General features: G+C 37.9%; 1 protein-coding gene across 1 annotated transcript in view; it reads right to left on the bottom strand.

The window, feature by feature from the left end:
* Positions 1-14,695, bottom strand: part of DNAH11 (dynein axonemal heavy chain 11) — a 95,178-nt gene that overhangs the window by 42,120 nt on the left and 38,363 nt on the right. The window contains 5 exon segments of the mRNA XM_040550406.1: positions 418-477; positions 479-536; positions 860-987; positions 6,719-6,865; positions 8,648-8,930. Of these exon segments, the coding sequence (XP_040406340.1) occupies positions 418-477; positions 479-536; positions 860-987; positions 6,719-6,865; positions 8,648-8,930 (676 nt within the window).

Raw genomic sequence — 14,695 nt, 5'->3', positions numbered from 1 at the left:
TACTTTCACCACAAACGCAAAACTGGAATCCTGCACTAGGTTATTGTTTTGGAAATGTTATGCAAAACAAAAATACAATCTCCCCCAAAAGCTGGACATATTAACCCTCACAAACATATTTTGTGATTTTTGACTCACTTAAGAAAATTTTAGAGATCAGATAAATATCATGAAATTCTCTCCCTTTGACTTTTCTTCTATTTTTCCTGTTAATAAATTGCAATGGAGCCCAGGCTGGCTTAAGCTTGTCACCAAGCCCACATAAAAGAGGACAATGCAGGGTCAGATCTTATCCCCATAGACTCAAACTGTGAGAAAACAAAGATGTGATTTAGTCTTTCCATCTCTGGCTCAAATTTTAAACTATTTTTTTCCCCTCTCTCATCTCAGATACTATGATGTCTCACTGATCGTTACCTTTCCTATAAAGACTTCTGCAGCTTTCCTGCTTTGGTCTTTGAGCACATCCCTTTTTGTGTGCCAGTAAAATCATTACTGCAGCAATAACATTGGTGGGTTGATGAAGGCTTTCAATACTGTAAAATTAACCCGAAAAAAGAAGATCTGAGAAACAGTTGTAGGAGTGTGCAACGGCAATGTTATTCTGCAGAAGCTTTCTGATTACCAGCAATTTGAAGACTATCACTAATTGTATTATGAGGTGAAAATACGCATGATCACAGCCCTTTCCTTGCTCTACAATCCTATGTGCAACTTGACAAAGTAGGGTGACGCAAAGTGTAAAGCCAGGTACCTGTTGCTGCCCAGAGATGATGGAAGTTTGATCATGTTGGGCAACTTGACACTGGAATGACCTTTTAGCTTTGAACAGTGAACAAATTGTTTTCGGACATCAAACTGTGAAATCTTTACCTTATTAAGCATGTCCAAGGCTGCTGTAGCACCAACAAGAAGCAGCTTGGCTTGCATCTGGTCATCCTCACATTTTTTCTGTTTCTGATGTACTTCTGCTTGGATTGCTCTCACCTATTAAAACAATGAAACTTAAGATTTATGTTGAAAACTAAGACAGTAAATCAAATCAGAGCTGCTGAAGCACTCGCAGTTGCATTGCAATGTCTGTATATGCAAAGAGATTTTAGAACAGATTATTTTATTTTATATGAAACAAACCAGACAAAGAACAACAACGACAAAACAAAAGACATCTACAACTGACAGTTATGCAGGTTTGTGCCTGGCTCTAGACTCCATATGTTCTGCATTGTGAGAATGAACATCTCCTGTTTGTGCCATCATATGACAGAAGAGCTCGGGGAATGGAGCCTCAATTACAGCTGAGTTCTGTAGTACCAGAAGTTCCATCAGGCACTGCTTGTGTCAGTAAATCAGTAAAAAAAATCAGTAAATCAGTAAAAAAAAAGTTAGTTGACCCATGCAGCTGCTCAGGAGGGAAGCCTTCTGGGGATAAGGTAATGAATAGCTGGAGATAGAGTCATGTGCTGGCAAATCAGCCATCTACAATTGCTAGAAGTCAACAGGTTTCTGAACTACTTATCACATTGTATTGTATCTGCTATTTCTACCAAACCAGTATTTTAACCTCTGGGTAGCTAGATCACGTTTATTCTCATTGAGTCAGAGAGAAAATTTGGTATGTGAAGTTCCTTTCCTCCCTGCTGCTCTGAATCATGAAGCATCTCTGCATGTTGCTCTGCCCTTGAGGACAACAGCATGAGATGGAAACCTGCTGACTCCCCCTTTTTTGGAGAAAATACAGACTGAATATGAAAGAGATGAATACATAAACTAAGGAGGTAGGAAACAAATAGCTTTAGATAGGTATACCTGAAATAACTTTTGTTTATATTTATGGACAACTGCCTGTATCATCAAAGACTCTTTATCTGGGTTCTTATAATAACAGAGTATTCACCATTATCCTTCACAGCTCAGTTTTGCAAATAGAAAATCAAGAAACTTTAGCTGCTTTACCTGCTAAAAATGGTCTATATATGAAATACTTATTTTTCAAATTCTTTTTTTCAGAGGATGCTCTGATTCCAGCCTCTGAACTTTGCCTTATTCTTACTCTTATATTAGATGTACGTGTAGTTAACCTGATGAATGTTTCACCATTGTTGTACTGAAGAAAATACAGCACTTCAGCACAATTCTGGTAGCACTCTCTAGATCAAAGCAGAAAGGAAGACAGCTGTCTCAAAGTCCTGTTTGGTGTTTGTAAGACTAAGCCTCCTGGTTTGGTTAACCAACTGCTGCTTAGCGTAGCCTTCAGGGTAAGGAAGTACAACATGCTATCATACCATTGTCATGGGAGGACTAAGCGTCAGCTTTGTATAATTTCTATTCATTTCAGTGAGACCATAATAAACCGTATATGTTTTTCAAATGGGTACTGAATTAACAGATTATGTGTGATGCCCAATTTCGTTCTTGCTTAGAACGTTATGACACAAAATATCGCAAGTAATGCATTATTTGCCATCTTGATATCAAAGGACATAAAAAAGGTACAGCTGTGAGAAAGGTAATATATATTTACAAGACCAATTGACATATCCTGTTCCCCTCCCCACCCCAGATAAGCCTTTAACAGCTCTTGCTGAAAAATAAATAGTATGAAGACTGTCCTTCTGGTAGATGTAGCTGTAAACCTCACTTTTCAATATGGAAGTTGATCACTGAAGGCTGAAATGAGAAGACCAAGCATGTCCATATGGATGTGGAATACCACCTATTTATATAGATTACTTGGAAAAAGGACCCTGAAAACTTCTGAAGACACGTCAGATAGTGAATGGTCCAGGTTTACAACAGGAACCTGGAGATCACTGTGTGAGATACAAAAATTGAGAAGTACTCCTGGTCAGGACTCTATACAACAGTGTAGGATGCAAAGGTGAGAGATTTAGTAATGAAGAACTGGAGACCAGATAAGGTATTTGAAATACAAAGTTGGAGAATATTAGGGTAGCATGTTACTTTTGAGGAGTTACCAAACACACAGGAGAACTCACCAGCTTACGCCATTTCAATAGGTAAGCTGAAAGCATTTAAAGGTATATGTTGAAGTGCAGCACCTGGAGATAAACAAGAAATGGGAAGGTGAAGTGAAGACTTTTCAATAGATTATGAGATTATGAGATCCATCACATTTTTTCCCCTCACTCCCCTATTTTTCCTCTCTAAAGGGTTCCCTTTTAGAAAATCTGAGAAAATACCATGGATCCAACAGTAAATTCAGGTGATGCAATATGGTTTTCCCTAACCAATAGAACACTGACTGCATTTTTTAGGTCTAGGTAAATGTATCGGATTCATCAAAAACAGCCTCCATCTTTTGGTAAATTTGACTTTTTCTTTTAATTCTTCAGTGCTGTATCTGAAACCATAGGCCTCAAACAAGGAATGGAACAGAAGAAAAGGAAATATCCTGTACGAAAACAGTATTTGCTTAATTTCAGGTTTGGAAATTAAGCAGATACCAATCTAAGCATATTTGTCAAAACTCTTATTTTGGCTTAGCAGTGGCTTAGATCAGTGACTTTACATCAGTTAGCATCAATTTTAAGTGAAATCTGAGTGCTTCCACAACTTTGTGCACTGATTTAATTATCTGTTTAAAAGCTGATTATGATTTCATTGGTGCAAATCTATCTGGTAGAGTAACCCTGGAGGGCATTCTGTATCATCTGCAGTTGCATATTTGGGAGATTACCGTGCACACTTCTAAGGATACATTGCCTAGGGCTGAAGCTCATCTTTATCCTTCTACTTCATGCTCATCTCACAGGCACATTTCCTGTTAGGTCTTGCTTAAATAAAGTCTAATTACAGAGAAAGAAGATATTACAATGATCACTACGTTAACATTTGGATCAAGCATTATGCATTGGTAGTAACAAGCCCCTGTAAGACTGATATCCTTAACAAAACTTGGCCGTACAATTATCAGGGGAACTTTCCATGTATACATTTATTACAAGGGACACACACAGACATTATAGCTGTGGAAACAACAAAAAATTAAAATTAATATTACATTACAAACGTTACTAATAATGTTAAATCCTTTTCCTGTCTCTTATGAAAGAAAAGTGCTGAACAGAACTGGTGTACTTTTTAGGATGAAATTCCCAATGTTTATTGGTTTGCATCTTATCCAAAATATATTTTCAAAATTGAATAGTGCATATACAGTTACAGCTTTGGATCTGTTTATATGGTTTCTAACATGGTTTGACACCCATGTAATTGAAATTAATTTAAAGGAAGAAGTTTAAAACTTAGCTAAGATGCTCGTTTGGTCAAACTCATTAAAGATCTAGCCAGATGAACAAGTACTACACTTATTTTTCTTAGAGGAGGAAAAAGTAAACAGGGTAGGTTGCAGTTAAGGCTTAGAAAAGTATTTCTCAAATCTACTTCCCCTCACAAAGAGATGAAGGAGTTTTTCATTCTTTCTCAAGAAGTTTAGTCCCCTTCACGTCAATAATTTCAGCAGTATAGAGCTCTTAAATGACAGCTAAATTGTTAGAAAAGCTGGAAGCAGTGTGCCCCTTGTGTGTGCCCTTAGCAATCAGACCATGAGTAGAGTGGCTCAAACATACCATGTAAATAAAGAGTGTACTTCAGCTGAGGGAGTTAAATCAAAAATGCTGGTCAGTCTGGATTGATCTTTATTCCTAATCCTCAGCTAATGTCACTGTCCCCCATCCTAACTACACTGTACTCTGCTTGTTTTTTTCCTCTGAAGGGGTAGGGCCCATTTTAAAAGGTAATGGCACATGCATCATCATCTGTAAATCTCTCTGGCTGGCATCATTCACAGAGCATAAACAGTCTGAAAAATGACAGCAGCATTACTGCTCGCTATTTTAAACCTCAGCAGCATAACGTTCATAATCAGACCCTTGTTGATTACTGTATGGATATGTAGCCCTACCATGTTTATGGGGTATCCAGACTGACCCCACTTTTCCTGATGAGTCTGATCTAAAGTGACTTCCACTCTTCATCTTTTCCTAGGTAATGCTTAACTCTAAGACACTATCTCTAGGACGTTTAGTGGCTTAAATGCTGTAAAACTCAACAAACAAACAAGCAAAAAAAAACCCCACAAAACAAAAACAAACCACCACCTTAATAAGCTTCAGTTTGAAACCTACAGAAAAGATAAACCAAGATAATTTTTAAAACGGTGGCAGATTTAATCAATTATGAATATTATTCACATATTACTTACCCAGAAGATGAATTTGCTGATACACTTTTTTTTTTGGTAACAAAAATTATAGGAGAAGATTAATATTTAGAAACCATCATCAACCTTATAAAATAGTTTTAGATTAATGTATCACAAAATGACGCTTCCGTTCCAATGGAAATATTTCAGAAGTGCAATAAAGCAATGAGCGGAGGAGTACAGTAATCATTTGTGTTATGTGCTGAACCTCGTCCCTGAAACAAAGTTGCCCAAAGGTGTGATTATCCCACAGTAATCACTCTGTGTTTCATCTAGTTGCTTAATGAAGTAATTTGAATTGTTAAGGGTGTTTTTTTGATCATCCTAAATGCATCAGCAGCATATGGAACCAATACGGGAAAAGCATCACTGAAAAGTGGTTGGTAGGACATTGAGCTTTCTGATTCAATTTGTGCAAGCTTAATTAATTGCACTATTTTGACTTTAAATTTCAAAAATTTAAATTTTTTAAACCCTATAGAAGACATGGACCAGTGAAAGGCTGAAGTCCGTAATTAACATAAACCCGAGAAACGTAAAGGTCCTGACCTAGTCTTCATTTATATCAGTGGCAAAAATCACTTTTCTTTCAATAAAATTAAGATGAGACATAAGGTCATTATTGAAAGCACTAAATAACACCTAACAACAAATTTTAAGGAAGCAAAGGAGCTTCCATAGCTCAAAATCAGGTGTTAAGTGCTACTGTGAGTCATTTAAAATTTCCTCTTTGCAGTATTGATAAATGGCACAATGGACATTAGGTTTTGTAGCAAAGTGACAAGAGTTGAGTGAGCCCTTCAGATTTTAACACAGAGGAACTTCAGTTCATAGCACTCAATACCACGATGTTTTATTTCAAAAATGGTGCCTTTAAAATTAGATTAAAATTTTAGAATTGCGATGGGACATTTCTATCTATTTTGTGGTGAGTGCTAATAGACGTAAACCTCTCTGTTTCCAATATGGAAGTTGATAACTAATGTTAGTAGGCTTAACTGAGAGGAAAAGGAGGAAGATTCAACGCTGATGACACATACTATTAGAAATGCTATTATAAGCTTAAAATTCAACGTTTGCACCTTGCAACATTGCAATGTACTGGAATGGACTTTTGTATCAATTGAGTTGTTCAATTCACCTAGAGCCTTAAAGCCTTTAGAAATCTGAAGTGCTCAGAGATGACTCTCTGACCTTTACTGTATTACAAATAGGTCTGATTCTCAAGATCCACATCCATTAAATGCTTGAATGAGCTCAGTATTTATTGTTCTTTCATCTCATTAAAACAGCTAAAAGGTTGGGAAAAGGCATAATGTAAAGAAAGGTCAAGTGGTAATCATGGTGTGAAATGCTGTTACATGTGTAAGTATAATAATTCTTTAGACTTTATGCTCCCTGGAGAGGAAGTTGTTCAAAACTGTTCACCTAAAAAGGTTTATTTTGTGCTAAATATAGCTCAACAGCACTAAATGGGGGAATTAGGCTGACCTTTTGCTCCTCTGCATCAGCAATGGCCTTTTCTTGGCTCACATTCTCGGTCTGAAACCCTATTTTAGCAATCAAAACTTCAGCATCTTGATTTCTCAGTTGCAGTTCTGCCTCTTCAGAAGCAAGTTTGGATTTTAGATCTTCTACCTACAGGGCAAAAGGTAATGCATTATTTGGGAGTGAGGACCATTAGGTATCACTCTTGAGAGATTCTACCACATGTGCCCCAAAAAGCTGAAAATGAAAATAAGATTCACACATGTTTCATGGGTCTTAGTACTGAAAGCGTCACCTTTTCCTCTTTTATTTCCATATGACAGCTCCACATTTTAGCTCACACAGGATTTTGATGACTTGGAGAACTGAATAAGAACAGTCTAACATCCACCAGGGACTCCACAGCTCCCTCAGGGTGCTCAAATGTCTGTCCAGTTGCTGGTTTTGTAACCAGGTGTCTCAGCAGTGCAACCAGACTCTGCTGCAGGACTGAGCAAAGGTACAAATGAAAAAGCAAGAGGACATTCTGGAAAATGCTTAGTAATCACTCTGAGCAGACAATTCAAGCAGAGGTTTGCTGAAAGGTTAAGACAGACTCAGAGACTGATTAACAAAGACTACTTGCTAGTTTGATGAAAGAACAACTTACCTTATGGCCTGCCAGGCTAGAAACCTGTATAAATATATCCAGCGACACTATCTTTCCACATGTAATGCAAATGTTTTAAATACCTGTTTTTTAGTTTTTCCCTATCTCTCCAAGCATTTTATCTTACAGCTCTTTGTGATAAAAAGCTAAATCTTAATCAGAAGGGACTCTCATTGACCTGATCTGGATAGAGGTGATAAAGACGACAAATATTAGAGGCCTTAAACTTTTGTCACACTGAAAGCATTGTTCATCTTGAGCATTGTTCATCTTTGGTGGACTCCTGAATTCTATTACAAAACCTACAAAATGCGTATTTCCAAAATTTGTCCATCTTGAAGTGAGCAGACAAAGTTGTAAAAGTGAATTTGTCAAAACAGATGACTGTAGAGATCCTAAACCTCTCCACTCACTTTATTTTTTTAATGATTTAACTTTATGTGTAGTTCTTTCTGAAAATCTAAACAGTGCTGCATTTGATATTCTCCTCCAGAGCTCCAGAGTACAGGGACAGAAATGCTTTAGTGTTCAGGTAGCTGGCTAGATAGGAGCATTCTGCACTTGAAGTTATCAAATTACCATTTGGTCATCATCAAATTAGAATTCAGAGGAAAAAATGTTTTAATCATTTACTTAAAATATCTTATTAAAAATAGACTATAAAAGAGCAGTCATCCTTTTCCACTGACCATTTATTTTTGCAGAACTTCAGCTTGAAACGTGGGAATAAGCCAGTCAGCTCCCATTGTTAACCGCATTGCAGCAGCGCAAAGCTACAATGCCATGCGAGGATGTAACCAAGCATTTAATTTGCAATCTTCACGTAAAACACAGACTTTCTACTTGGAATAAAGAAATTCCTTGACTATGGCTTGTCATGAGCAGCTGCACAAAAGACTAAGGAACAGGTTGTGTGGTGGGGAAAGACTTCAAAACAGTCTCCACCCTCTTCTGTCTTTTGGACCAACTAGCCAGAAATGAGCCACAGGCAGAACCACCACCACCACACCCTCTACTCCCCCCCATCCCCCCCCCAGGCTGTCCAGACTTTGTCCTTGCTCAAATGGATAAACCCCTCCTTCCACAGCCAGATAAAAAGCTGAAACAGCTTCCATGTGAAGAAAAAAGTTTCCAAAATTATGTAATTTCAATGAAACACAAAGATGCCATCCTGCAACTAATTGGTCTAATTAAAAGGTGCAGTCTCAACTATGTTTTATTAGCAATAAAATCCAGATTATTTACAAAGAATGAAAGAAAAGGTTGTGACTTTCACAGATTACCTGAGAAGCTGTTGCCTTCAGCTTTTGTATACCATTCACCAAGTGCTCCATGTGCTCTAACATCCTCTCATGTTTTTATCCCAATAGGCTCTTAAACAGTCCGATTTGGTCCAGGAAACTCATCAGAGTGGTGCAATTGTATCGCCTCTTATTCCGATTGTATTTGGCAATCGGCGTCTTCACACTGGTGTGGACATAAGCCATGAAATCACAGATGGAGTCCTGGACGAGTGGCTGCACATACCCAAGGAACAAGAACAAATGAAACACAGGAGCAAAGAAATGTTTCAAAAATGTCAGAAAAGGTTATGTTAAAGATGGCTCATTCACAAAAACATTCATCAGAGTCTACCCAAAACATAATTCTGTCAGCATGTAAAAACTATTAAAACTTAAGTGACTCTCCCCACAACTGTTTTGCATATAAGTTAGTTAATTCTGTGCTGGCATTCGTAAAGTCTTCAGATCCATAGGAGCTAAGTGCTTCACCATGCTTACATTTTCTTAATAAATACCCCTAAAAGCTAAAACCAGAGATGATGTCAGTCTCTATGCTGCCATATGCAGAGTTAAAACTATATTAATTTTCCATTTCACCTCTGGAAATCCTGCCTAAAAAAAATAATAAAAAAAATCCTGTATAGGTTAAAAAAATAAATGCAGTTGTTACTGTAATCACACTGATCTCTACATTCCTTGTATATCATCAAATTCCTATTCAGAAGGAAATGGATTTTTTTATGCCATTAACTTTGGATTGAACAGAACTGGAGTTGGTATTTTTCCCTTCCCCAGATGCTACCCATGCATCAGCCCAAGAAGCACGCCTCCAGCTCAGAGCAGAAGCTGGCAGCACCTTGCAGAAGGGCCCCAGGGCAACCCTGTGGGAGTGGAGGAGGGCGCAGGTCAGAAGCTCAGTCAGCTGCGGTGGCTGTACTGGATACCTCACAGAATCATGTGAGCTTTCCTTCTCATTGCAGGAAGGAAAATGCAGCAGTGGGACTGGAAAACTCTTTTCATAGACTATATGGTAATCAAAATGGGCTATGTGTATTTAAAATGGCTCCAGGTGGTCATTTAGCTGCATGGTCCTGAGCAGAGGTAAAATCCCTGTCTTTAGAAGGGGAAGGCATGGCTGAGAGCTGAAGCTCAATGGTTCTTTTCCTAAATTTTTGGAAAACCAAACTAGCAAATAGAAGATGCTACTACATTGCTTTGAATTACAGTATACTTTCCTTGGATAAAGGTGTAGTGAGAAACACCCAAAATTAATTTTTGTTTGTTTTAAAGGATTCTATCTACCTATACTATTAGAATATATCCATTTACATGTCTAAACAGGAATACTGTATGCGAAATGAACAGAGAAATATTAAGAAAGCCTATTTAACTCCATCATTGTAACAAACTTTCATTTTGTCCTCTATGACTTCTAGCATACTTAACTTTATAATTTGTGGAGTCACATCTCCCTCATTTTAATGATTATTTATTGCATTCTGTTCAAGATGAACCCAGTTCAATTAATCAAGGGAAGCCTAAAAATCAATTAATATGAATTAAATGAGCTACACCAACTCTTAGGAAAGTCACACATAATTTACCAAAGCATTGTCAATAATGCTTAGAGAACTTTGGGAAAATTGCTCATGAGTAGTTGTTGATGCAGTTAAATGTTTTAAGCCTACATCATTAATATTACAATCAGGCTGGTGCGGAAAGGCTTGCCCTTTTTCTCAGTAAGAAACCTCACTATTTTCTTTTGACTTTAAAAGGCTAGTTTGAAAGAATACATGTTTCACCTGTGATTACTACAACAGAAATTAAAGCAAGGACTAAACAAAGAATGATCTGCATTTGGGGAAAGCAGAAATAAATTGTTTTACAAGTTAAAAATAATAGTTGAAGCAAAACCAGCATAAATTCATCTAATATCACACACACTTCCAAAAAAAGCTGTTTCTAAAAGCAAGACTGGCCAGTAGGATTGGACATTTTATGCAGATTTGACCAGCACTTGGCTTCACACTTAAATGTCTTACGGCCTTTCTCTCCTTTCCCCGTTGTTTATGATACGCGCACCCTGCCATACAGATCTTCCTAAGAGAGACAACCTTCTCACACATGATCCTTATGAGAGGTCTCTACTCAGCAACCCTGAAAAGCCCTCTAACAACAGTTTCATTTGTAAATCAGCGAGGGAAGAAGTGGGTTTTGGTAGAGCTGGAAGTGGCCCGAGACAACTTGTCTCAATGGGGCAAAATAACTATTGTTATTGAGCTTAACAAAATGGCACAGCATGGGAGACATGCCGAGCCAGAGAGCAGCTGGTTGTAATTCACACTGTTTTTCAGAAAACACTAATCGTTCCCGAACAGACCTCTTTGATGATTGGTCTTTCCTGCATTTCCAATTTGTCACTTTCTCTTATGATAAGGTCAGCAGTGACAGCACTTCCTGACATTAACAGCTGTGGCTTTTAAAAGGGTCATTGTGGAACTACTAATTGCAGTAATTTCATTAGCATAAATTATTTATTCTGACATTCATTTATCTCTTTTTTTTTTTTTTTTTCCCCTAATACTACATTGTATTTTTCAATATATGCCCATTCAGGGTTGTAGGCAAAGGAAATTATTATTGCTAATTTAGCCTTATTACAAAAAATCAAACAAAAAAGAATTGATACAGTAAGAAAATCTGATTTAACTGCAGTTCACTAGAAAGTATACCGTAGCTTGAAGCCAATAATGAAGAATAGTGTTCTGAATCAAATTCGATAGTTCCCCAAACTACTGAGCAATAAAGCTATATAAAATCTGAAAGAAACTATAAGGGTGATGCCTGTTCATTCATATACAATCTCGCTATTCTAGGCCTTGCCTGACTGACTTTAAGCGTGCAAAAGTGAAAATTTGAAGTTTTTAAGAGAGCTTAGACAGGAGTTTTTCCTGCGTCCTCCTCCATTTTTTTCCTAAAGATGTAAATCTGTCCTTACCAAATCAAATCATGATAAATCAAGAAAGGCCAGCGTCCCTGAGCTTGAATGCATCCTGCAGGCCACTATCAAGCCTGGGAGTAACACCAATCCAGCTTCAAAAAGATGAGAAAACTGGGAAGTATATGTGTGTATGGGGAAAAGTATAAAAGGCAAGGGGAGAAGGGAAAAAGTTGTTTCAGACTTCTTTCCCATATCACATGTTGTAAAACACTTTGGAGTATGATACACTAAGAATATAATTAATTTATCCTTGGTATGCTTAATAGTATGTGATGTTTAGTGCTAAAACACGAAAAAACAGCACGCAAGACAGCAGCAGCAAAATATACATTCAGAGCATATAGCAGAGATGTACACTGAATTTATTTTAAAAGGGATTGATTAAATAATTCTGGTTCTTTTATTCTGTACTCAGTGCTGATATGTAAAAGTAGCTGAATAAGGGAGACTATGTCATGTTGAATACAGAGATGAAATATTTATGTTAAAATACATTAGATCATGTTCTATACCAAATGAGGTATGTAAGTTCATTAAGCTCAGTATATGTATTTCAGTATTGCTGCAGTGTTCTTTGCTTGTGCTCTTTTTACATGTAAGTTCAGCAGTTTGAGTACTGAAACAGAAGAGGGCTCTTTTCCTTTATTTTCTCTGAAGGAAACTGAAGACATCCAAATCAATTAAATTTTTAATACTCTCCATTTCCCTCCAACCATCTCTGAACTGACTACCTCTTAACCCACAATTTGGCCAGTGTCCTGAGTGAAAAGGAGAGCATGGGACCTATGTTCTGGGAAGCTTCAGCTGGCACCAGAACTAGGTAGGATCACCACCTCTTTCTGTCCAGATACTTTCATGCAAGGCAGACAGGACTTTCACACCATCCTTCAGAGCAGCTCACCATTTCCCTGCTAAGCTCAGTCTGCAGCCTCCTTCCCCAGATAGTCTGTATCTTCCAGAAAAGTACCTGGACTTGATTTGAAAATACAGAGACAGAGAATGCCAGACTTCCTTCCCAATTCTCACAATCACCTTGATTTTTTCCTGGTTTTCCCTTAGCGTTTAAACCCAGATATTTCCCACACCCTCATCAGGTAGTGACATATCTGTATAGAACATTTAGGAGGAAAAAAAATCATTAGCTTAACATCAAGCTACCTTAATTAAAAATAATATGAAATATAATTATACAGTAAAAAAAATATAACAATTACTATTTTTTATTTTTATTTTTTTTTAATACTGAAACAGGATAATTAAGAGCTAGGTGTCAATTATGCCAAGATAATTACTGATCTTGCACTGCTCTTCATAATGGGCAGCACAGTTATAGTATGTTTCAGGCACACATGAGTTGTTGCTAACAATTTTTATACTAGGAACAAACAAAATTCCTGAGATATCTGAAATGGAGCAAGAGAAACTGTATCAACACAGCAGCACCAGGGCCCAGAAAAGGAGGCCGCCTGCTATAAATCTCTGACAGACCAGAGATGGCAGTCTGCAGCCAATATTCCCTGTACGTTGGGGTGGTCCTTTGCCATCCTGTTCCTCTTACTCTGATAGCCTAATACCTCTGCAACGCTCCTGAACCTGCTCCCTTTACTACCTACCTTCCTGTGACCATTCTCCCTTCACTTCCCATTTATTCATCCTCTATCTACTGTACACCTCTCTCACCTTCCTAGTTCAGTTTTGATCCTCTTCTCCTCCAGTTGAGCCTCTTCTCTTACAGCGCTGTCATAGTGTCTCTTATTTCCACACCTCCTTATGACCTCTGTGCTCTGGGTTCACTTTTTCCATCTTTCCAATTCTTCCTGTCTCCTCCTAATACTTTTTTACATTCTGCTCTCTTTGTTGCTTTTCTATTTGGCTGCACACGCAGGCATGACTCAGGCACCACATACTGCACCATGTATGTTGATGACACAGAAATCTTCACTCAGGGGCAATACAGCATCATGTTGTTTCATTACCTGCCATTTATTTCACTTGCTGGGAACTGAACAGGAAAGATATCTACTGGGAACAATTAGCACCTATGTGCAAAAGAGACTCATAAATGGTTGCTGACATCAGTGAATTCTTTCCTAAAGAACTGGAATTATATAGAAATATAGTCCTTAACTATTAAAAAAAAAAGTTTCAGTATTAAAAGCCTAAATTATGATGACCAGATGTATTTTCAAAGGAGCAAAATATAATTAGTTAAGGATCAGAAAAAAAAAAATCTATTTTCTTTTTTTCTCCACATTGTCTTAGCAGTTTCTTTAGAAATAAATGGGAATATGCAGATTGGTATCATATCAAAAAAAAAAAAAGGGCAAAAACCCCACATAGCGCACCGGACAGCAAATAGCTCTTCTACTCACACTTCAAATTTTCTGCAAGCTGCTAAAATAAAGCAGGAGGTGCTGGTGGAAAACACAAACGAGCAGGCTTAGCACAGCCCTCTGCTTCCCTTGCAGTCCTGTAGGAGGCACCAGCACGCCGCGGAGCAGCCTCTGCCCCTGGCCCGCAGCACTTGCCTGCCCAGACACCTGCAGGCTTTTTATTATTATTATTATTTTAGTTCCACCCCCCCCACCCCCCCCCCCACAAAAAGTCACACTCCAGACTGATCAGGAGCAACGAGGGAGTAAGTACCCAGATATTAAAGCTCTAAATGCATTTGTCGTGTGGTTCCAGGGGAAATTTTCACCTGCTTGGTTGCTGAACTGAAGGAAAACTTGCAGCCTTGCTTTAGGTAGCCTGGACTGTGCATTGCAAAATTGGAGCCTCATTGGTACAGCACTAGTATATATATTTTACTATGTTGGGAAGGGTTAAATATATTCTCAACCTATGAAGATCCTAAACATTCTAGAACTAAACGATTCTGCAAAGACGAGTGTGCTATAAATTACAATGCTCTTTTCTTTTCCCACTCACTTCTTTGCCTGTGAGACCTCTCTAAATTCCTCTGAAGGACCGGGGCAGTGACATGCCCCAAAAATGCAGCTTCCAGCAGGGTGAGCTTGGACAAAATTGAGGACAACAGGTATGCA

The sequence above is a fragment of the Cygnus olor genome, chromosome 2 (assembly GCF_009769625.2).
Source record: "Cygnus olor isolate bCygOlo1 chromosome 2, bCygOlo1.pri.v2, whole genome shotgun sequence".
NCBI classification, from domain to species: domain Eukaryota; kingdom Metazoa; phylum Chordata; class Aves; order Anseriformes; family Anatidae; genus Cygnus; species Cygnus olor.
This window is presented reverse-complemented; position numbering and strand designations above follow the sequence as displayed.